Raw genomic sequence first — 23,749 nt, 5'->3', positions numbered from 1 at the left:
GAGCATCGTCAAGTTACACACACACAGACCGACACAGACCGGAAACCAGCCCGCGGCCCTTCAAAGTAAACGACATCTTCCATGGCAAAAAAATGTTTGTGTTTTAGCTACGTATCATTATAACATATAACTTATAATTGTCTTTCTGATTTATGATCAGTGTAAGCATCCTGGGTAAAAGTAGGCTACCAGAACAACATTAGAAAATATTACAATGTATCAGCCAATTGTACTTAAGTAACAACAACCTGCTTGTTTTGCAGAAAAATACCCCCGCAAGTAATATGTTAATGTATAAATACATTATTACATAAATACTGATAATACTGCATATTATGTTAAATTTATTGTTGAAGCTGGTTGACGTGGAGGTCTTTTAACTACTTTTCACACCAATGTAGTTGAATCTACTGTAGGCCTGTGCACTATATTTAATGAGATCATTATTTGTTATTATTTGTAATGTTAATGTGTAAAGTAACAAGTAACTATAACTGACTGATAAATGTAGGAGTGAAAAGTAACTACAATATCAACCTTTGAAACTGGAGCAGATTTATAAAGTAGCATAAGCTAAATGGAAAGTATAGTAGCCTACTAAATCTACTTTAAAAATTAAATCATAAGATTAAAATTGTTGGTTGTACAGTGATTAAATAGACCCTTTAATTTGGTGCAACTACAACATTTTAACGAGTTTGGTGGCTATAAAGTAAAAATAAAACTAGATCGCTACCTCATTAAATGTTAAGTTTACTGACACAGAAATTATATATTAGATTTTGTCTTGTTTCGTTTGTTACTCCAGATTTGATGGCTAAAATGTGATGTGCTCTTCTGTACACATATTTTAAACAGTCAGGAGTCTCGTTGATGAGACTTTTATTTTGACAGTTTTGACTGGAAGCCATTTTGAAAATGTCGCGGGCTTGCCGCTCGGCCGAGAGGAGGGACAGACGCGGGGAGGAGGACAGAGGAGGAGGACAGGAGGAGCCGGGAGGAGGGTGCTGCTGGTGGAGGGACATTCACTCATTGTTACCAACTCGAGGAGCGGCGGAGACCCCGTCGCTACACGTGAATTTTCGGCACAACATTCAGGTAAAGTTGCCTCTAATTTAACCCGTTTCGCTCACATTTATAACCGGACTGTTTCTCATTAGCAACCGCCTCCGTCGCCGCCCGGCTCGGTGCGGTGAATTATAACACCGGTACGCAGCTTACATATGCAACGGTTACCATCAGTTAACTAACCGTCATCTTTTGTCTCCGCTGCGCTGCTTGACATTTCTATCTGTTAAATTCAGCCATTTTTCTATAGTGAGGCTGTAACAGCGGGAACCGGACCAGTTAGTTAGCTAACACTCACATTTATGAGGAGCAATTAAATAATGACTGCCCGGCTAAGAGCTATAAGAGGAGCCCGTTAACACTGGCGCACAGGTAGGCTAACACACACTGATACATTCACTGTAATAAACCTTTAAAATGAACCTCGGCTCGTCTGACACTTGGGTGAAGCAGACACAGGTTCAACAATGTGTAATTCATGTGTCAGTGAATGGAGAGGTATTGGGTTGTTATGGGTGTGTACTGTCATGTAAATGAAGCAGTTTCCGTTATGTAAAAATGGCTAAATTAAATAAAAAATGGCACAACATAATTACCTAAACTGTTTCTGAAAGGTGGGGTTCCTTTGGCCACAAATTGAAGTCACACCACTAAAATAATTAGAAATAGTCACATACCAGAAATGATTACCATTTCAATAAACTACCACAATAATGCTGTAAATATCCATGTAAATGTTTAAATGTGTTAATTATTCAGATATTTGTGTGAATATGTTGCTGTTCTTCTTAGTCACTAAATGATATATAGGCTGTTGGTTAATTCTGTTAATGTTATCATTCATCTACACAACCCACCCACCACAGTTAGTGACCTGAAAAGCAATTACCAACCCTCTTGAAACAGCCTTTTGTGTGTTTTTCAGCTGCAGTCTGTAATTAGTCTAATTTTCATTAAAAACACAAAAACATCCCTGTTCTAGGTTGCCTTTTTCAAAGCTTACTAGAGACGAGTAACCTATTAGTGGTGGATGGATACCAAATATATATTTGAACATTTTTGTGCTTTTATTTTCAGATTGCAGGCTGCACATCATCTCCATCTGGGGCTGTCATCGATATTTTCTCCAGAAGCGTCCTCGCTGCTGTCCATCGAGGCAGGAGAGGGAGGAGGGTGAGCCGTACAGCCGCGGCGCAGCGTCTTAAAGGACCACAGCATCTTTTAGGTGATGGAGGTCTTGTGACACGCTGCTGCCTCTGACCGGAATCCCCACGGTGATGGATGCCGCCAGCTTCAACCATGGCTGTGTTGGATTACGCTGCCCGGCCCAGACTGTTCCTCTGTGAGCTGAAGAAGAAGAAGAGAGACAGTCTTGGACACTCCTCAAGCCTTGTGATTTCCCTTTCCTGTTGAATGAGCCAGATGCTAACGGGGCTCAACCCCTCGTCCTAACCACCTTCCCCTGGGTCTTTCTTTTCTCCTGCTCTACGGACCAGTCATGGATCTCCTGTGGGTGCTGTCGGTGTCCATGTTGACGGCGTGCGTCGCCATCCCCATGGATGCGGCGGCGGGGAGCCACAGTCTGTTCACCTGCGAGCCCATCACCCTTCGCATGTGCCAGGGGCTGCCCTACAACTCCACCTTCATGCCCAACATACTGAACCATTACGACCAGCAAACGGCTGCCCTCGCCATGGAGGTACAGTACCCCGCTGACATGTGACAGATGCAAAAAGCTTTTTAAAGCTCCAGTGTGTGTTACTCAAATAGGAGACTGTGAGGGAGAGTACAGATATTTGCTGATATTCGGTGCTGTTGTCAGGGAGAAACACATTTACAACGTTTAGCCAATAGTGGAACTGCTCCCACCTACTCAGTGAGAGGGGGATATCTGGGATACATTAGGGCTTTTAATAATGGCAAACCTTTTAAATACTAGAAAATGCTAGGGAATTAAACAGTTGCAGCTAATAGAGATCATGGATAGACCTTTTATCAGAGGGGATAAACATATCTGATGAGAGTACAAATATCTATACTTTATTCATTACAGCCCGTTATATTTTTTCATGTTAAATTTTTGGTGTTGGGACACAAATTGTTAATTGGCGGTATAAACTGGACCTCAACCTGATCAAAATAATTTTTCAAACAGCAGTACAGCATGTTTTCATATTGTAATTTTATATTCGAGTCATGTATGGTAAAAGCTGGAGAGTCCTTTCTGTTTCGAGCATCGTTCACATCACCATTGTCTCGGAAATCCATTCACAGCCTCTTATTCAGAAGTGTGAGCCAGTCGTGTTTCGGGTTTCCACATTTCCCCCAAAACTGACCTTTTGAGATAACTTGGTTTATAAGGAAAATAGTTATTTTTACACTGTGACCTTTTATGTTTTGTTCCGTTTATTTTCCATTTCCGTCACTGACAATTTCTGAGCGCTGTCCCCTGGTTCTGTTTAGAGCTGAAACAGTTACCAACAACAACTGTTTAAATATTTTGGTCTTTTTTAAGCAAAATTACAGAATATTTACTGGTTCCACCTTTTAAACTGTGTGGATTTCCTGCTTTTTAAAATATTAAAAAAAATAATATATTTGGCATGTGATAGACAATTTTTCACAGGTTTTTGTTATCAGCATAAATGTTTAATGGATTGTGAACCTTAAATTGGAAATAACTAATAGATATTTGATAAAAATCCAAATTTCTGCCAGATTCTGATTTTAGCTCATTTTTTAAATTAATTTTTCGTAAAATCTATGGATTGGGAACACAAATAGGTAATGTCACAGCATTTTAAAAATGTTTTTAGACCTAAAGTAATTACAAGAAATAATTTTGAGAGAGGCCATTTTATATTTTACGCATAGATAGTAAAAATATGAGCCGATTGCTTGGTCCTTTTTTGTCATTAATACCCCCAAAAATGGATCAGTTTCATATAAGGTTTATAAGAAAACTGCAAAACCTTTATTTTATAAATGTGAGCCTTTCTTTTTCCTCTCAGTATCCCTCCATCTTTGTCCCTGCCTCTGAGCATTTTTCTCAGGTTCTTTCTATCTTTTTTTTTTCTGTTGTGACTCACATTGTTGTGGCTATACAGAAGGGAAACTGACACTGACACATTTATTCAAACAGAGTGAGGCACACAGACAGCATTTCTATCTACATGTATGTATTGTCAGGTCAGGACAATACTTTGTGATATAATTAGTCTTTCTCACATGTTGATAAGTGGTTGAGTGTGTCTGCTGCACTGTCTGCCCCTTGGACATCAGTAGCCTAGATAGCTATCACCACAGCTGACTGGGTATGTGCAGAGAGTTGGTAATATAAAAGTGCTAGCCTACTTTAATTTGGCTGCTCTAGCTCCAGGGACTGAGAGTGTATTACCAAAACATTAAGCAGAAAATTAAGTTTTAATACTTGTCCCTGGGGGCCATGAGAACAGTGCATTATTAAACGCCACTGATTTAACAGGGCGTGATGTCCTAAAATGGTTTCTGGCCGCACATCTGGTATGTTTACAGACAGCGATTTACCCCAACATGTAGGGACTCTTCACATCATTTGTTGTGCACCAAAGCCATTTTACATAACAGGCTTTTGAGCAGTTCGTCAACTTAGCCAGAGAGCGCAGATCCCAACCTGTTCTCTGATTCAGTTCGGTTCATCTGATGGATTAAAGCTCAGATTGTAGTGTTTAGTCCATGTTTTATTGTTTCTACGCCTTAGATTATCTATAGATTTACCAGCCACAGCATTTGACTGTTGTGGCTGTGTTATCCTCTTTGAAACGTCGAGTTAGGCATTTAAACACAATCACGGAGCAGATGCATCGCCTCGTTAAGTTAATCCCATCTTTTATATAGGCTGATCTCTCTGGAAGCTCAATCTATCGAGCAATTACTGGCCAAACTGCGGCAAAACATTCAGCTGAACTATCTGCCTGTCTGTGTGTGTATCTGTCCATCCATCTATATTTATCTCAGTTCATCCATTCTCAGCATCATATTCCCACTGGCTGCCGCTCCCTCTATCACTTTTACCCTTTGACACCCGCCCCGCCCTGCCTGGCACAGCGATGATGTCCATGTGTGGAGCCCTGCCGACCATCTGTGCCTGCTCCACTTCGCTGTACTCAGCGTACACACATTGAGTGAGAGAGAGAGAGAGAGAGACGGAGGGCGCGAAGAGTTGTGTGCCACAGAAATCCAGGGTTATGTAACCTCTGAGCATGCCCTGCCCGACTGTGGGAGCACGCAGCTTCACATCACATCACAGCCTCACTCGCATTTGGAAAAGATGCAAACACTCCCGTCTCTCCTGCCTCCGCCTGCCTTTCTTGTCACTGGAGAAATATTCCCTCTCATCTTCTGGATTTATTCACTCTGCCATGTCGGTTTTTTAAGATCTGCACAGAGTGATTTTTGATGGAGTCTTTCAATAAAATACTATTTGAATTTTAATGCTTAAATCAGATAGACGTATGTGTTTTTGGTAGAATGGTTTTGTCATTGCTGAGATGTTTCTAACCCACTGCTGTGTTGTTTTGAGGCCAGGTTAGCTACTTACGCCTAATCGCAGTGTGTGGGTTGCAGTGAACAGAGAGTGGTTTAGACGGTGTTCACTTTGATTGGTCATGGATCCACAATTAAGTCTCTTTTAGTGCTCAGAAATGCTCGTTGGGTTTGGAAAACACATGGATACCCAATAGGTTCCAACTAACGGAGACTACGCCTCTGTTTGGCTCTCGTTTTCCAGATAACTCGCCCTAGATCCAGTTCATGGGAGAATTCAAAGCCTATAAGATGTTGAGGGTAGCCAAATGAGAATTGACAGTTGATTTTAAAGGGAATTAGGTCCACTGAATAGCCATGATAATGATGATGAATGCCTTGCACCGTGGAGAAACTGGGAGTTGGATGGGAACCAACGCCTGCCGATCTCGCAGTTTTTGTCTAAACCCCCTGAAGTGGTGTCTTTCTGAATTCCTTTTTTCTTGTCTCGCTTTTCAAGGACTTTTCAAGGTTTCTTTTTTGGGAAAGTGGGTGCAATTTGTATCGTAAACATTCCTGTTGCTCTATCTTGTGAGATATACTGGTAATAATTCTAAAACTACAGTTTAATGATGTTCACTAACGTATTTCATGTTAGGCTGGTGCTCACTGTTGTGACACATGATTGTGCGGTGGTTGAGAAATGTGCTACAATCCACATTAGCAGACCGGATTTACAAAGGGATAAAAGACAGTTGTTTTTTTTACTTTACTGCACAAATACATATTTTATGGCTGTCTGTACAGGAAACAACACAAACAGGATTTCTGTCTCTGATGTTCTGTTCCGGTGTTCATCCTCGCTCAGTCAGTGATCGCTGACCGCTGAATGACCTCACAGCTGAAGTGGGACAGTGGCCTCGGGGCTGGGAATCGGCTATTTCTGTGCCACAATGATACTGTGCCACACTCATAAGATAAGTGGGAGCGTGGCGGATTTGACTGACATTACAAAAAGAAAAACAGAAACGGGGTAAATCCCCTTCTTTACAGATAGATACAGACTGCAGCTACAGGATCAATGTAAGGCTGTGTGGGTTCATCACAGTAAATCAATTAAGCTGGTATGAACTGTCCTTGGCATCCAAAGCAGATGGCATTTGGCTTTTTTTAAGGATTTTTTATTTGGGCAGAAAGCGTGGGCAAATTCTTATGATATTGTTTTAAGTTTTTCTGTTGCTTTTTAGAAACATAATTTTAAGATCTAGTGACGTTTTTTTTTTTTAATCTATGGTTGGTGCTTGGTGTGTTTACAGATAACCATGTATGAGAAATGCTCTGCATTATAAATGCATATTTATGTGATTTACATTTCTTGCTATGAAGAACTGAATGAAATACTAAAACCTTCAAATGAATTATCAAATCATATTTTTGTATAGAGACAAATGAGCATTGCCACCGTGTTTTTTATCGTACAGCTAGCAGAAGACCTCTACCAAGTGCAGAAATGTTTTCTGAGCTTTGGATCAAAGCATACCATTGCAGATATTTTCTTATTTGGTAGGCTTCTCAGGTCTTTAGCAGGACAAAGGGGGGTGGGGGTGACTTTCAGGAAGGTTGTATACATGTGATTATCATGGTAAAAGTAACAGGGATTGCTTGAGCGTTTCTTCAAGGCCAGATGGGACAAGCAAGGGTCAGGGCCAACCGAAGATGTTAATTAAATTAGATTGATAAGAAGGGCTTGTTTACATGAAGCCAAGGCCAAGCTAGTAAATCGTTTTAATGGCAGCAAGATAAAAAAGGGGGGAAAAAAGCATGTTGTTTTGGTGGAAATTCAGATGAGCAGGTTATTCTGCCCGTGTAGTCACAAGGCATAGTGTCTGTCATCTGTAGTAATATAATGAAATTTAAAAAAAGACTCATGGCCATGAGTCTTTTTTCAGTCATCCTGATCTCAGCTTTCCATGGTATTTGTCGCGTTTTGTTTTGTGTGTAGGGTGTGCAGGGACACAAAGACTAATCAGTGGTCTGCTTTTAATCTGCTTGGTCCCACTTACACTCATTTCCTCCTCCTTTCAGGTCGTTAAATCAGCCTCTTGTCTCAGGTTTACAACACATTCAGTTAAACTGTGTCATGTTACAGCTGCTGTGTAGAATAACCCAGATACTCCACCCATGCTGTGTGAATGGATTTGTAAGGGAGAAGTTAGGTGTGTGTGTGTGAGAGAGAGAAAGAGCGAGGAAAGTTTCTGTAAAATGCTGATGAAGCTCTCTGACGGCTGCAAGTCTGTTAAAAGCTGCTGCAGTGAACTAAAAAAGTACACCATTTAACATGCTTATTGTGTTAGGTAGTAAAGATGTATCCCAGCTAACACACACACACACACACACACACACACACACACACACACACGGTCTGATAAATCCTACCCAGCGTGACCCAGGCAATAAAAGAGCCTCTTGTTTTATTTAATGTCCAACACCGTGTTTATTGGCAGTGGACTGAAAGAGAAGCATCCAGAGAGCAAGTCGCTGGTCCACAACAACCTTTCTGTGTGTGTGTGTGTGTGTGTGTGTGTGTGTGTGTGTGTGTGTGTGTGCGTGCGTGTGTGCGTGCGTGCTACACATTGTCAGAGCGCGAGGTTTTCAAACATTTCTTAGCGGTGAATGACACGGCTGACTCGGTCGACCCATCCCTCCTCTCTCTCTCCCTCTCTCACCCACTCTCTCAGCCCCCCTCCCTCACCCGTCTCTTTTGTCCTCCCCCTCCCCCTACGCAGGGCTCACCCGTTGCCCAGGAAACGGTCTCAATTGTGCTGTTAACAAAGGGAGCAGAGGCTTTCTTGCCTCCCGGGAGGTGGTCCCCTCCGCCCCGCACCCTGACCTCCCCGAACCCTGCTCTCCTCCCTTTTCCTCCACCTCCTCTCCCTGGTGATGCATCACTCGTCGCCATGGCGCAGAGCTCGAAAATTTGGAGAATTGCAATGCCAGAAAAGGAGAAAGGAAGATAAAGGTGGGGGGGGGATGCAGACGGGGAATGGGCTATTGGAGTGAGGGAGTGGGGGGTGATGGGAAGAGAGGTGACTGGGAGGTATTTATAAAAGAGCAAATCAACACAGACCAGTTGGCCACGGTGAGCTTCTTTGTCAGCAATTCATCAGTCACAGCATCTTAGCAGCTGACTCGGAGCCTTCATTAAAAACTAATTACTTTAGCATTAGTAAGGTACATACAGCCACCCTCGGATTCATTGGACTAGGCCTCATTAATATTTAATATTATGACAGTCTTGGTCTGATTCAAAACACGCTGGATAATCTCAGAAATGTATGGAGGTGAAACTAAGGTCACGGCTGTTTTTCCTATTTCTTCAAAGGCAATTTGGAGATGAGAGGTTGTCGCCAAACCAAAATATGCAGAAATATGCAAAATCACATGTTAAGTAAACAAACTTATGTTGACCTCATTGAACTTCATGAAAATATAAAATATGATTAAGATAAAATTCCCAAGCGTTTTCCTTATTTCAGTTGGTGAAAGACTTCAGTTACATTAACTCTGTACACTAAGTTCAGACCAGTGAGAACAGCCGATATTAGCCATTTAATCAGAGGCAATTTACATCGCTGGAATGCAACCAGGTCCATGCAATTAATTACAATAAATGAGCTGTAGACTAGCGTGCCGGTAACGCACACTAGAGAATTGTATCTTTAGCACCAGATCATCAGTAGGTCTTTTTCACAGAAGACATTTTGACATTTCACAGTGTGAAAAGCACAGGTGTAAATAAAATTAATGATTGCTGAATTCCATTTTGCTGCTTTAGTTTCAGGGTCCTGGTATTGTGCATGCTGCCTCACTGTCACACTGGCTTACGGTTTACCTTCAATAGAACACAGGTGTTAATACTTACACCTGTAAGTTCAAATGCCTGCTGTGAAAAAGGACTATTAATGACGGCTTGAATTTTAGAAAAACAGTAGTTTTATTTTATGGCAGGATGGTAAACAAATTTACAGAATCGAAGACGTTCAACCAACCAGTCCAGTCGAGTCGAGTCTGATCAGACTGTTTATAATCCAGTCAAACATACATCGTTTATACTTAGTTATACATTTTAGTTTGGTTTTATCAAGATAAATAATTAAGTTTAATTTAATTATTTATTCTTGGAGATTCGAAAGTGTCACTCGTGTTGCTTATGTAATCAAGAGAACTTGCACTTGCAGCACTTGGAAGGGTCTTTTGTTTCAGTGTCTAAAGTCAGGCTCTATTCCTCAGGCGAGTCTGGAGTCTGACATGGGCCTTCTTTGGTTTCATTTTGCCTAATCTGTTGATATTTTTCTTGTTAACTAATATTTATTTTGTCCCATATTCTATATTTTATACTTAAGTAAGAAATTTGGCTTTGAGTTTTTAAAACATTTAAGCTTGTCAGGGAAACACTCCTGCAACTCCCTGGGCACCCTCCTTCCTGCCTTATTGTGACTATTTATTGTGATGTAGATTATAGATAATATTGCACAGCACTGTTTCATTTTAGAAATATCATTTTAATAGAGATATCTGTCAATTATGTTTTGAAGAATACTCAGTCAGCGTTGATAGGTGCAGCTAAATATCCCCCCTCCACGGATGGTTTGTGAACCTTCACTGGAGTCCCAGAATCCAACACTCTCCTAACTGACATATCTGACTGTGTGTGAGCCTGTTATTTCCAGAGTGGCATATTATTCCACATTTTTAGAGATCAAAAATCCCCTAACAAACTCCCCATGAATACGTAATGACTGTAGCAGCGGGATTGCAGCTGAAATTACATTAGCATACCACCACCACCCCCAGGCCTGCACCATTTGACAGAGTTGTGTATTACACGCTTGATTCTCCTTACACGGCCCGCTCTGGGGTGGAAAGCGCCATGACAAACCCCTGCCCATTCATCGGACCAGTGGTTCACCAGCTGTTTCCAGTGTGGCCATTAACATCAAATCCCCATGGAGAGTGCAGAGGCTCCGCAGGGCCTCGACATGTTGGTGTTAGGAGTTGTTTGGCCTGCTAACTGTGTGAGTAAAGCAGTGACCGGCCATATGTCCCATCTACCACCCGTCCAGACCTGCCCACTCTGGCTCACGTGATGGGTTGACTGTAATAAAATGGCTGAATGGAGATACTGAAGAGATGGAGGAGGGGTACAAATGGTAGGGGAAGGGTGGATGATGGAGGAGTGTAAAAATAGAAAAATGGGAAGCACAGTGAATAGGGAAAGTGTTTTTTCCCTAGTAGATCATCACTGTTTGTAGCCTATATATTTATTCAACCGTTTCCCATGGCATCCCTGGTTGTAGTACAGTACAGTGCAGTGCATTGTGTTCTATGGAGCATGTCAGTCGCCTGCGGGAATCAAACGGAGTGGAGGAGTGAAGATGCAAGCTCACTTTAACTGTATTAGATCATGTTTTAGTGGTTAACCAACGCTGACAGGGCACCACAGATGAAGTCATCGATGTCACAGGACCGCACACTGGCAACAAAAAGCAAAGGGAGTCACAGGGAGGATCGTCAGTACAGTAGCACCCAGTACCTGCAGGGTGGGGTGACATTCAGGATTTTCTGCCTTTCTGTGTTATTTCTCCCGAGACTAACAACATACTCCAGTTTCCTTTCTCTCTGTTTCGTTGACCCTGTTGTGCCTGACTTTCGCTGTAATGTAATATTGTTGAAGTATTTTATTTAAAGGGGAGTCATTGTTGCAAATTGTGTCTTTATCATTTCAAGCTATTGTAATGCTCTTATAATAACTAAAATAAAGAAGGATATTATTTATTACCTTCTGACCAAACAATTAATCTAAATAAAGGATACAATTACCATATTTATTGATAATCAAAATAATTGTAACTTGCAGCCCTAACTAGTTAAGTAGTCAGGTGAAGAGGAGTTTTGAGACATTGGAACAAGGACATTTAGCAGAAACTGCTTCTTAAATATCAACAAAATGTGTTGGGGTTATTTAGGAAAATAATAAGCTAATTTATCCTTGTTATTCAAAATCTGACTTTTGGTAGTAATTTGACAGCAAGTAAGAGAGAACTGATACAAAGGTTAGATTCTGTTTGTTGCAGTGCAGCCTGCCTCCACTATTAAACAGCATTAAACAGTAGAGTATGATTGATGGCCTACATCTGCAGTAATAGACCCATTTCAAGGTGGATCACTCTCATACAGTCGTGTTTATACGTCTTAGATAACTCTGGCTGATAGCATGCTACGAGTGCTTGTCTTATTGTGTCAACGTACAGTGGTGCTCAATGAAACGTGATGACTCCATTTGTACGGAAATTACACGATTGACTGGTTGATTGATCTCAGTTATGACAGGCGTGTAAGTCACCTAAATTGATCCTTTTTTAGAGTGCATATGAATATTCTGTTAAGACTCAAGAAGAGAATTTATGGATTCTGTGTGTGAAAATAAACCCTTGTCATCACCCATCCATCCCTGATCCCTCAGAGTGGAGGTGGTGAACCTGAGTCTGTTTGTCTCATGATTGCTTTCTGTCTCCTCCACAGCAGCTTAATGTCGTCTTGCTAGGAAAGCGATATGAACAAGGCGATGACAAAAGCTGCATGGATGTGGCTGTTTTGTGCTTTAACACCCATTATAATCCTTTTTACATAAACACATCGCATGTGGGTGGCAGACAGACATGCTGTCAGGAGAAGGATGTGTACCGGTGTTGTAGACATATGGTGGGAACACATTACAATAGTCCGTTCAAATCTGATTGCGGTTAATGTCACAAACAATTGAGAGCGTCACTGGTTCTGTAAAATGATTTATTGCTGCATCATGAGCAATGCTGCAGACATTTTTCATTTATTCACTGTGTACTATGTATTAAATGCAGGATTAAAGGGAATTAACTGTGCCTACCTCAGCCTAAATGAGCCTCTCTTATTGAAAAGTCCAATTTTTAGTTTTCTTGGTATGTGACTCAGATGTATTTTTATGCTAACATTTGGTTCAGAAATGAACAAAGACTCAGTGAACTGTTGAAACTGAGCTGTATATGTTTTTGTATAAACTACTCTGTGTAATAGTCAACCACAGCTGCTGCTCCTTCGGCTCTGTGAGTGTAGCAGCGTTTGAATGTGGCAGAATGGCCTCATCAATTCAACACTATCTGTCTTAAAGAATCATAAAAAATACACAGAAAGCTGAACATTGTCCAGGCTTTAGCTATCCCCTACATACTTTTTTCTAACATCAGTTAACAGTGGCCCGTGTGTGCGTCCTTCTCCCCATTTACACTGAAGAAGCAGACCAAGCTGTTTAACTTGTTTAAACCACAGTGATACATCCTCTTCAATATCCACCCCTCTAACAAACACAGACAAATTGCCCCCTGCCTATCGTCTCCTCACCCCTCCCTTCCCCCTCCCTGTCCCTGTCTGTCATACAGACCTCTGTCTTTAAATTTTGGGGGAGGGTGGGTAGCATGTGTCTGACTGACTTGGGTGTGGCTGTAACACCACCAACACAGAGGTATATGTAAATTCATGCATATAGAAACATGTAACCACGGGCTCTTGGACACATGGATTTGTATATATGCTTTCCCACTCACTCATTTACTAACACACACACACACACACACACACACACACACACATATGTACACACTCTCCCCTGCACATTTGCATATTAACAACATGCCCCACAGAGGCTTCCTGCGCTCACAACGCCTTTTGGCTCAGTTTATATGTGTGAGGCCATTATTGTGCTGGTACGTGGGTGTGTTAGCATGTAAATAATATACTTCCGTTGGTACTTTGGCTTATGTGTGTGTGAGTGTGTGCACGTTACCGCAGTGTGTCAGTCAGTCACAGCGTGGTCCTCCCTGTAACACAAAGGCCCTGTCAGCAGCAGCCCTGTGTGTGTGTATGGTGGGGGTTGTTGTGCTCCTCCTATCTGGAGGTTGGAGGGAAGGAAGAGAGGAGACAGAGGAAGGGGGGAGCTGAAAATCACCGGGGTGGAGGGGATTATTAGGAAAGAGGCCAGAGTTGTTTTTATGGATTCATCTCCAGAAACTGTCAGAGACATGCTCCACTGATCTCTTTGTGCCCCTCTTTGGCCCTCTCTGTGAAGTTGGAGCAACACTTCCGGCTTCCCAAACGGTTTCAAATAAACCAGTTTGTTGTTTAGTGAAAATAACCATTCTCTCTCTCTCTCTGTCTCCACCTGCAGCCATTCCATCCCATGGTGAACCTACAGTGCTCTCCGGAGCTCAGGATGTTCCTGTGCGCGCTCTATGCTCCGGTGTGTACAGAGTACGGGAGGATGACTCTGCCCTGTCGCCGCCTCTGTCTGCAGGCCAAGAGCGACTGCTACAAACTGATGGACATGTTTGGTGTCAGCTGGCCACAGGAGATGGACTGCAACAGGTTGGCACAACAGCAGTAATTCTTTTTCCCTGGGATTTATTTCAGCGGTAACAACCCTGCTGCATCAGTCATTTAAGCAGATTTTCCTTTTGTGAGAGGAGCAGATAAAAAGTCATTTATGACCACAGAATCAGAGAGGCTTAGAAGCTTAGACTACCAAGTTTCTGAGAAGCTGCAGTGTCTGATTTTGAGAACTGGCTGCTAAACAATTACATTTATTTCAGACTTCAGTAAATTAGTTTTGCAGTCAGATAATTGAATCAGTAAACCGCACATCAAATTAGAAACATCAGCAGTAACACAGTGCTGCAGTACAAACAACAACACTGCATTCAGAGGTGGTCACACATGAAACCCTGAAGACAAACCATTAAAGGTGGATGGTTTTTGTCTTTTTAGGTTATATTTTTGTTTTTAATGAAATATCAGTAAGAAACAGAACAAGTAAACATTTTACAAGAGTTACTTCTTTGCTGTTCCTCATCCTCAGGTACCTGGCTGACATATAACATACACAGCAGACACATACAGCCGGTGACAAATTAAAGGAAAAACCTGAGCGAATGAATGATGCTTTCATACAGGACACGAGGGGTCATTGAACTGATGAGAATGAAAATGATGTGACTGATGAGAATGGAGAGGGCTCCAGAGACTTGGAGGTTTATGTTGGTTGTTCTTTACATTACATAGAACAAAAGACATCAAAAGAAAGTAAAAAATAATCAAGAAATAAATTAATGGATAACAAGAAAAAACAATGAACAAATAATAATCAGTCATATCAGTAATGATAGGAACAGTCTCAGGTTTCTCAAAAAAGATCCCCACACACACTATGTATCAAGGCTGAGTCCTTACTGCAGCGGCCCGGGATCAATTCCAGCCTGTGGCCCTTTGCTGCATGTGATCCTCTCTCTCTCCCCCCTACCTACTCTGTCTCTCACCAAAAAACATCTTTAAAACAAAGAGAGCCTCACATTTACAAAATATTTTTATATAAGTTTTAAACATAGCATAAACATAATCCACCTAATGCAGTGGGAATGAGAGCAAAGAGAAGCATCCTTCCGTGTTTTTAAATTTTTTTTATGTTGGTCTTTTATTGCCTGTAATGGATAGTGACAGCTGAAGAGTGACAGGAAAGGGGAGCGAGACAGAGGGGATGACATGCAGCAAAGCACCATGGTGTCTAAGACAGACTGACTGAATGACTGACTGACTTGTTGCTGGTTCTAGGCTGACTGGAAACAGCTGCAAATCATCCCTAACTCTCTCCCCTCATTTCCTGTCAGATTTCTACTATTTGTCTATTTATTAAAGACAAAAATACCCCAAGAATATTTTAAAGGGACGTATTCAGCGTTGTGACAACAGTGATAATGAATATAAAGACAGTAAAATGCTCATTAGAATAAATGAGCAAGTTTAATTTCTTCCCCTACTCTACTGTACTGACATACGCTGTAATTACCAGTTTGATGTAAGGTAGAAAATGTATTTATCAAAGCTGTGAGAGAGTTTAGAAACTGGTTGGCAGTGCTGTGATGTTGGCTGTATATGTAATCTGTTGTTAAAGGCATTAACATCTGAAATTACCCTGAGATAACCTTTTCTCCTCCCAGGTTCCCAGACTGTGATGAGTCCTACCCCCGTCCTGTAGACCTCCTGTCCAGCTCTGAAACAACCGAATCCCCCGTCTCCGTCCAGCGGGACTACGGCTTCTGGTGTCCAAGAGAGCTCAAAATCGACCCCGAGCTCGGCTACTCCTTCATGGGGGTCCGCGACTGCTCTCCCCCGTGTCCCAACATGTATTTCACACGTGAAGAGCTGGCGTTTGCCCGCTACTTCATCGGGGTGGTGTCCATCGTCTGCCTGTCCGCCACTCTCTTCACCTTCCTGACTTTCCTCATCGATGTATCCCGCTTCCGCTACCCAGAGCGTCCAATTATATTCTATGCTGTGTGCTACATGATGGTGTCCCTGGTGTTCTTCCTGGGGTTTCTGTTGGAGGACAAAGTTTCCTGTAATGCAGCAAGTCCTGGGAGGTTTAGGGCTTCAACAGTGACCCAAGGCTCCCATAACAAGGTAAGAATGTCCTTGACTGTGTATCTTCTGCTGGTGTTCTGCTGCCTTGACATCTGTATTGATCCTCCACCTGTACATTCTCTCTCTGTCCCAGGCCTGCACCCTTCTCTTCATGGTGCTGTATTTCTTCACCATGGCTGGCAGCGTCTGGTGGGTCATTCTGACCATCACCTGGTTCCTGGCTGCTGTTCCCAAGTGGGGCAGTGAGGCAATAGAGAAGAAGGCTCTACTCTTTCACGCCTGTGCCTGGGGCATCCCCGGTGTCCTCACAGTTAGCCTGCTCGCCATGAACAAGATCGAAGGAGACAGTATCAGCGGGGTTTGCTTTGTAGGGATGTACAACTTGACGGCTCTGCGTTGGTTCCTGCTGGCCCCACTGGGACTGGATGTAGTGGTGAGGAAGAGTATTACAGAATTACAGATCATTTATCTCTCATGGAAGCAGTTGTTCTAAGTTGTTTCTAATGGATAATAGCTTAATGATCAAGTGAAAGAATAACAGTCGGTGCTAACAGATAAAAGTTTTTACCCCACTGTCTTACACAAGATGACAGTAAACCTCATCCCTCTCTCATATCATCCTAGGTTGGCGTGGCACTGCTGCTGGCAGGCATCGCAGCACTAAACCGAGTTCGCATGGAGATCCCACTGGAGAAGGAGAACCAGGAGAAACTGGTGAAGTTCATGATTCGTATCGCTGTGTTCTCCGTGCTCTACCTGGTCCCTCTGCTGGCCGTTCTGGGCTGCTACCTTTATGAGAACAGCTACCGAGCCATCTGGGAGACGACCTGGGTCCAGGAGAAGTGTAGAGACTACCACATCCCCTGCCCCTACCAGGTGATATAGCTGTATTTTAACATAACATTAATCATCTGCAACCTGTACTAGTCTTGACTGATCATTTCCGGTATAAATGAGTACCCCCATGTTGAGGTTTTCATGAAGTCAGGAAGGCAGGAAATGTTTTTTACTAGTTGAATAGATAGATATTTTTAGTTTCTTTGTTATAGACTAATAATAGCTAAGCTTGTCTGCATGCTGTCATCAGATGTTCTTTATTACAAACGCACAATGTAAGAATGGAGGACATCGTCATTACACCTATTACTTAACACATATGTAAACAGGATATTGGTGTGTATGTAATAGTTGCAGTATAACATGTTAGTGTTGCTATATGCAATAATCCAGAAAAGCCCAGATGAGCCCTCATTACTACTTGAAGCCCATATTAGTGTCTTGGAGGCACTGATAGTAGCTAAGATACTGATGCATTTATTCACTGACAGTCATCACAGTTTGCACAGATGTTCGTACACAGTAAATGCACAACTGGGACTTCAGCAAGGAAGACAGAGCAGGAGGTAACAGCTGGGAGAAGGCTGATAACTAACTGCCAGATGTGTTTGCATACAGAGACATTAGAGAGAAGGATGCTCAGTGAGATTGTGTATCCTGAATGTGACTGGATGCTGCGTGCATTCAAGCACAATGTCCACCACAGACTAGACCAAACAAGCACATACACACTCCCTCTCACAGCCGTATATGAGACAATGGGGTGATAATTGTCATGCTGCAGTAGCTCTGTTGCTGCACAGAGCTGCACTAGCCTCCGGCCTCAGGACACACACTGCATCTCATCTGATAGAGCTGTTAATAATTCAAACAGCTCTCCCGCTCTCTCTCTCTCTCTCTCTGGTATCACCCCCACTCTTACCTTGGCATGCACAACATGGATTCTTCTTCTCATGGCCGATATTGATTAGATATCTGATCATTTCACATTGTTGTATTTTAATAAGAAGTTTATAATGCACACAGGAGGGTAACAGAGGCTGAGATGTAGTGAGCAAAGATGGATGATTTAATATTCATAGCTCTGACCTAAACAGATCTAACTGACATCACTATTGTTAACAACAACAACAAACAACAGTTTTAACTCTTCAAATATTAATTTATTTAAATTCATCAAAAAACTTCACATACATACTTTCACTGGCTCTCATAGAATCTCAAGAATTATATAGAATATAATTTAGAACCAGTATTAGGATGGACCAATAATTTATTGGCTGTAATTTGATCTTAATAATACATAATAATTTAAATTTCCCATCACTGACCGGCTGATGGCATTTGGTTTCATTTATTTGCAGCACCACACACAGGTGAACTCACTTGTAGAAATGAGCTGAAATCATTGGCAACCTGAAAGTTGCAGCAGTGACTGAAATACAGAGCCCCAGCTGTGGGAAGAGAGGCACGGGATGCAGGAACAGATCAGAGCTGTGCACTTGATCTGTCGTGTATTCACTGCATTGTGTAAGAGAGCAGTGCAGTAATCCTTTTGTGTGTGTGTGTGTGTGTGTGTGTGTGTGTGTGTGTGTGTGTGTGTGTGTGTGTTTGTGGTGTGTGTGTGTGTGTGTGTGTGTGTGTGTGTGTGTGCAAGAGAGACAGGGTCAGTGGGGTCGAGTTCCACCACATCAGAACTGAAGTGCTGTTATCATACACTGTACTACAGTGTACTGTAGGGACGCTTCTTAGTGTAAACATCACACATGAAAACACACACACACACACACACACACACACACACACACACACACACACACACACACACACACACACACACACACACACACACACACACACAGTAAAGTCAATAGCGTGCATCAGTAGATAGCTTTGACTCAAAGTGCCTCTCTATATTTATCTTAAAAGCCTTCCTTGAGGCTCGGACCTCCACTCTGCTAAGCAACTCCTGAGTGATGCTCAACACTTCCTCTGCACAGCGCACACACACACACCCACACACACACACACACACACACACACAAAAACACATACACACACACACACACACACACACACACACACACACACACACACACACACACACACACACACACACACACACACACACACACACACGACTGACTCAAGCCACATGAGACTTAAAAAAAGGGACGGAGGCTGTGTTTTCAGTCTTACTAGGCTAGGCTTTAATAAGCTCCGTGCAGCTCTCTGTCCACTGAGTTGGATGTTGGAGTTGCAGCAGAACTGATGACATATAGCCTGTAATGAGGATGTTGGTCGTACTCACTCAGTCTCTTATCTCTGTGCTGTAATGAGCGTATCTGTGGATGGCTGAGCCTCGGGGCTCTCCGCCTGGCCCACTCATAATGAGGCCATCATGACTACATCTGTGTGTGACTGCATGAGTGCCTGCCTGTGTCTGTGTCTGTGTGTGTGTGTGTGTGTGTGTGTGTGTGTGTACATGTGAGAGACGGGGAGAGAGTAGGAGATCGTGTTTCTGTGGTTCACTGCATGCCAGCTGTAGTGCTGTTGCTATGGCAGAGAGCAGCAGTGAGGTGACTCACTCTGAACTGAAAGACCTCTCAATTTATGTTCATAGTTCTGAAACAATATATTGAGCCTACTTTCACATTGGTTTATATTTAATGCCTAAAAATGATATTTTATCCATTGACGTAGAATATTTTTTAATAATTTGAGGATATTTATTATTTACACTCTTAGTATGTCAAAACACATAGGATAACATAACCACATAAGTGTGCAGTACGGTTATGATAGCCTTCCTTACACCATAGAATGACCATGAAAGACAGAAGTGATGAGAAAATGAACAGAACAACAGAAACTCTTTCTTCTCTAGTGAATACACAGCAGACAGTAAGGAATATTAGTTATCAGCGGCCATGTGTCGAAGCTGTTGTTGTTTATGCCTCCAGCGAAGCTCTCAGAGATAATGAGAAGCCACAGGCACGCACACACACACACACACACGCACACACGCAATGAATGAACACTCAGTGTGGAAGTCATGTAGTCACAGTACTGCTGCATGTAAACATCAACACCTATGGACTAATTAAAAGGTTCATGCCTGCTGACAGAGTGTGTTCTGATGTTTTGTATTTATCAGTTCAACTTGGGTTGCTAACGTAATGCGGACATACGTGTATTTTCTTTCATTTCTGGTTAAAAATTCAGATTCAAATGTATTTCTTTATTTTTTTACTTCACCAGGCCAGAAACAAAGCTCATTCTTATTTGCTCTGGCGGCCTGATGAAAGGCAAAGGTAGGGACTATAAGAGAAATATCAAACGTTAAAAAGACAGCAGCACACATACCAAAAGCGTACCATCCCACCCACTGTCTACTTATGTGATGTGATTGCTACTCAACCTACGCCTGACCAAGCTCCCTTCCTCACATACACGTTCCACAGTGTGTGTATCTGCTGCAAACTGCCTCTCTACCAAACACACTCACTGTGTGTGTGTGTGTGTGTGTGTGTGTGTGTGTGTGTGTGTGTGTGTGTGTGTGTGTGTGTGTGTGTGTGTGTGTGTGTGTGTGTGTGTGTGTGTGTGTGTGTGTGTGTGTGTGTGTGTGTGTGTGTGTGTGTGTGTGTGTGGCGCTGTAGGTGGAGCGCACCAGTCGTCCAGACCTGGTCTTGTTCCTGATCAAGTACCTGATGATGCTGATCGTAGGGATCCCCTCGGTGTTCTGGGTGGGCAGTAAGAAGACCTGCTTCGAGTGGGCCAGCTTCTTCCACGGCAAGAGACGCAAAGAGTACGTACTTCATACACACTGATGGTGTTCTCAGGATGTACACTGTGCTGACACAGCTTCACAGAAATTGGTTTTAAATATATGATGCTAAATATTTTAGTAGCAAACTATCTTTGAAACTTCTTTAAAAGGTTTTGTTCCAGTATTTTAACTGGAGCAGGAAGCAAACATTTCATCTCTTTGTAGTGATAATTCAATTTATAAACGAGCAGCGGATTCTTCATCTCAGAATGTATTCTATCTATCTATGTTGCAGATTCAACACTGATACTGTTGGGAATGACAGAGCTATTTAAACCAGCAGTATCAAATAAATAATGCTGTATGTAAATGAAGCTACGTTAGTTAAGAAAAAGAAGTCCTTTGGACATAGTTACTGTGGGGGCTAATCCGTCCAGTGTATACTACATAACCACAACCTCCACAGATTGATTACTGTAGGTCTCCCCTCATCGTCCCTGTCTCGGCTCTCTAATGAAAGCAAAAGGCCAAAAGTTTAGTTTGGTAAGCTTACACCAGTGTTTCTCACATAATGCTGCGGGGGTACTTTTATTACAATTGTAATCAGAACTCCTAGTTCAATACAAAAATATAAGTTTGATAAAACAGTTTTTATTCAGTATTGCTATTTTCCATGCAGTCACTAACTGCCGTCAGGACCCTGACAGTGAATCCCGAGCTCACGTCTCTCTACATTTTAAGCACAATATATCACAGACACAGTTGGATGCAGTCAGTCGACAGCAGTGAAAGAGTGGAGCCGTAGCGCAGTGTGTGTGTGTGTGTGTGTGTAGATGTGTGTGCGGCTTGGTGGTGAACACAGGCCCTTCTCTGCGCTCACCCCCCTCCCCTCCAAACTCAGAGCATTAACCCCCTCTCCCACCGCCTGCTCCACACACTCCTCCATCCTCTTCTACCACACCCATCACCCAACCACGTTCCCCCTCTCCCTCCCGACCCTCCTGCGTCTCTCCCTACCCTCCCTGCCTCCACTCCCCTCCTCCTCCACCTCCACCTCCACCTCCACCTCCACTCCCTCCCTGCCCTCCTCCTTCCCCTGCTGCAGCAGGATGGTCAATGAGAGCCGACAGGTGCTCCAGGAGCCCGACTTTGCCCAGCTGCTGCTGAGGGATCCCAACACGCCCATCGTGAGGAAGTCACGGGGAACCTCCACCCAGGGCACATCCACCCACGCCTCATCCACCCACCTGGCCATGTTGGATGAACCGCCCAGCGCCAGCACCAGCCGGGCCGGCTCGGTTCGCAGCGCACGCTCAAAGATGAGCAGCTACCACGGCAGCCTGCACCGCTCCCGAGACGGCAGGTGGGTCTCAGATCTTTCAGAAACGGCCCGGGGGCTGTTCTGTCTTCGTTCTACGCTGCAGCTCCTGATGCTACGCTTCGTTGTTTTTCTTTGTCCCAGATACACAGCCTCCAGTTTCCGGGCCGCAGACGACCGGCTGCCCTACGGAAGCATGCCTCGCCTCAATGACCAATCGCAGTCGAGACAGTGCAGCACCAATCGCCTGGACAGCCTATCGCGCCACGGCTCCACCCAGCGACTGGAGAGCCAATCGCGGCACAGCAGCATCAGGGACCTCAGCAGCGTCACCCAAGCTGTTCTCGGTGTCCCTGGTAACGGGATCCACAGGGTCCTGGAGGAGGACGGAGCTACGGCCTGAACAGGAACCCAACTGCATACTTCCGAAAGAAGCTGTGACAGCTGGGTAGAAGGGAAAGTAGGAAAGATGACTTTTCTTCCTTCTTGTAGAAAGTGAAAGAATGTGTGAGGATCCACAGCGAGCGACAGAACGCAGACACCGACACCCGCTCCCGTTGAACTCAGAGCTGAAGCTCAACGCTCCAGTTTACTGATGACGTTAGATTAGAGCTACATGCGGCCATATATAGAGGACTGAGTGTGGATCGATGCCTTAAACCGTCCTCTCAGCTTTACTCGACCTACTAGCTGATCCCAAAAACTGAAGTTCAAAATGATTTTTGTCCAGTTTACAAAACTACAAGGGACTCTGGTCCTGATGGTGACCTGTGGATTGCAAACACTGGAAAATGATGACAATGCTGCACTGTTGGACCTACGTTACTGAGCCAAGAACAAAATGTGACCAACACTGTCAGACTGCACTGGATTGTTTTTTTACTTGTACTGTATTGTTTGTATAAAAGGACTCTGAACAGGATCTGAATGACGGTACTCATTACGAGTCTTCTCTTCTAGTCCGTGCCGTTCAGCGCTCGGGAGAGTGGAAGCAGGGTACTTTTTAAACAGATTTACCAGCTACATTGAAGCTGTTTTTCACCTCTTTAGCTGCTGATGTCTCCATTCTTTTTCAAATTGTAACTTAACCTGTTAAAAACCCTATTTATAAAGGCATTGTTTCACAGCTAAATTGAAAATCCACATGAAAAGTAAAAAAAGAGAGCCCCTGAACAAAAGCCCTCTCACATGTTTAAAGCCGTTTTTTATTCGATGTATTGAGGTTCTTTACTGCTTCATGATGAGAAGAAACATGTTTGAGGTTTTCCAGGATGCAAGGGCTGAATCCAAACTCCTGCCTTATGACTGTGTGTTCAGAAGTAAATGTTACAGGCTGTGTGATTGCATACAAAGTCAATGGAAAGAATGTGTTAATGAATCTGCTTCATAAAACGTAGCCACACACACAGTGTGTCCAGTGCCAGCTAGTTTACAGCGAACAGTCGGTACAGCGGCTGTCTGGAGGGATAAACCGTGCAGCGGTCGTACTCGCATTAAAGACGCCAGGCAACCATTGGCTTCTTCTGTCTGAACACACCTCAACAGTTTGAATAGATGGTAGTGCGCCCTTAAATTAGAGTCAGTTTCCAGGTAGTTTGTCCCGTTTAAAATGTGTCCTTACTTGTATAGCTGCTGTAAAATGTTAGACCAACATTTCCTCTAGTGGCAAAACTTGTGAATAGATGTGAAATCTGAACTTTTCTTGTTCATTTGTAATAAAGTCTTTTTTAAAGAACGGACATATTATA

General features: G+C 43.1%; 1 protein-coding gene across 4 annotated transcripts; it reads left to right on the top strand.

Annotated features, from left to right (window-relative positions):
* Positions 1-961: 961 nt before the first annotated feature.
* On the top strand, positions 962-23,736 carry fzd3a (frizzled class receptor 3a). Of its 4 annotated transcripts, none has more exons than XM_051409596.1 (9): positions 962-1,098; positions 2,146-2,767; positions 13,832-14,028; positions 15,654-16,116; positions 16,211-16,510; positions 16,702-16,953; positions 20,574-20,722; positions 21,585-22,046; positions 22,146-23,736. In XM_051409596.1, the coding sequence occupies exons 2-9, from the start codon at positions 2,567-2,569 to the stop codon at positions 22,402-22,404; spliced, it is 2,283 nt and encodes a 760-aa protein (XP_051265556.1). In that variant the 5' UTR covers positions 962-1,098; positions 2,146-2,566; the 3' UTR covers positions 22,405-23,736. The 4 variants fall into 4 exon arrangements, with proteins under 4 accessions (XP_051265556.1, XP_051265558.1, XP_051265557.1 ...); XM_051409598.1 differs by having other exon boundaries at positions 963-1,098; positions 21,792-22,046; XM_051409597.1 differs by having other exon boundaries at positions 963-1,098; positions 21,789-22,046.
* The last annotated feature ends 13 nt before the right edge of the window (positions 23,737-23,749 follow it).

The sequence above is a fragment of the Dicentrarchus labrax genome, unplaced genomic scaffold, assembly GCF_905237075.1.
Source record: "Dicentrarchus labrax unplaced genomic scaffold, dlabrax2021, whole genome shotgun sequence".
Lineage (NCBI taxonomy): Eukaryota > Metazoa > Chordata > Actinopteri > Moronidae > Dicentrarchus > Dicentrarchus labrax.
The sequence above is the reverse complement of the archived record's forward strand: the minus strand, read 5'-3'. Positions and strand labels throughout refer to the sequence as shown.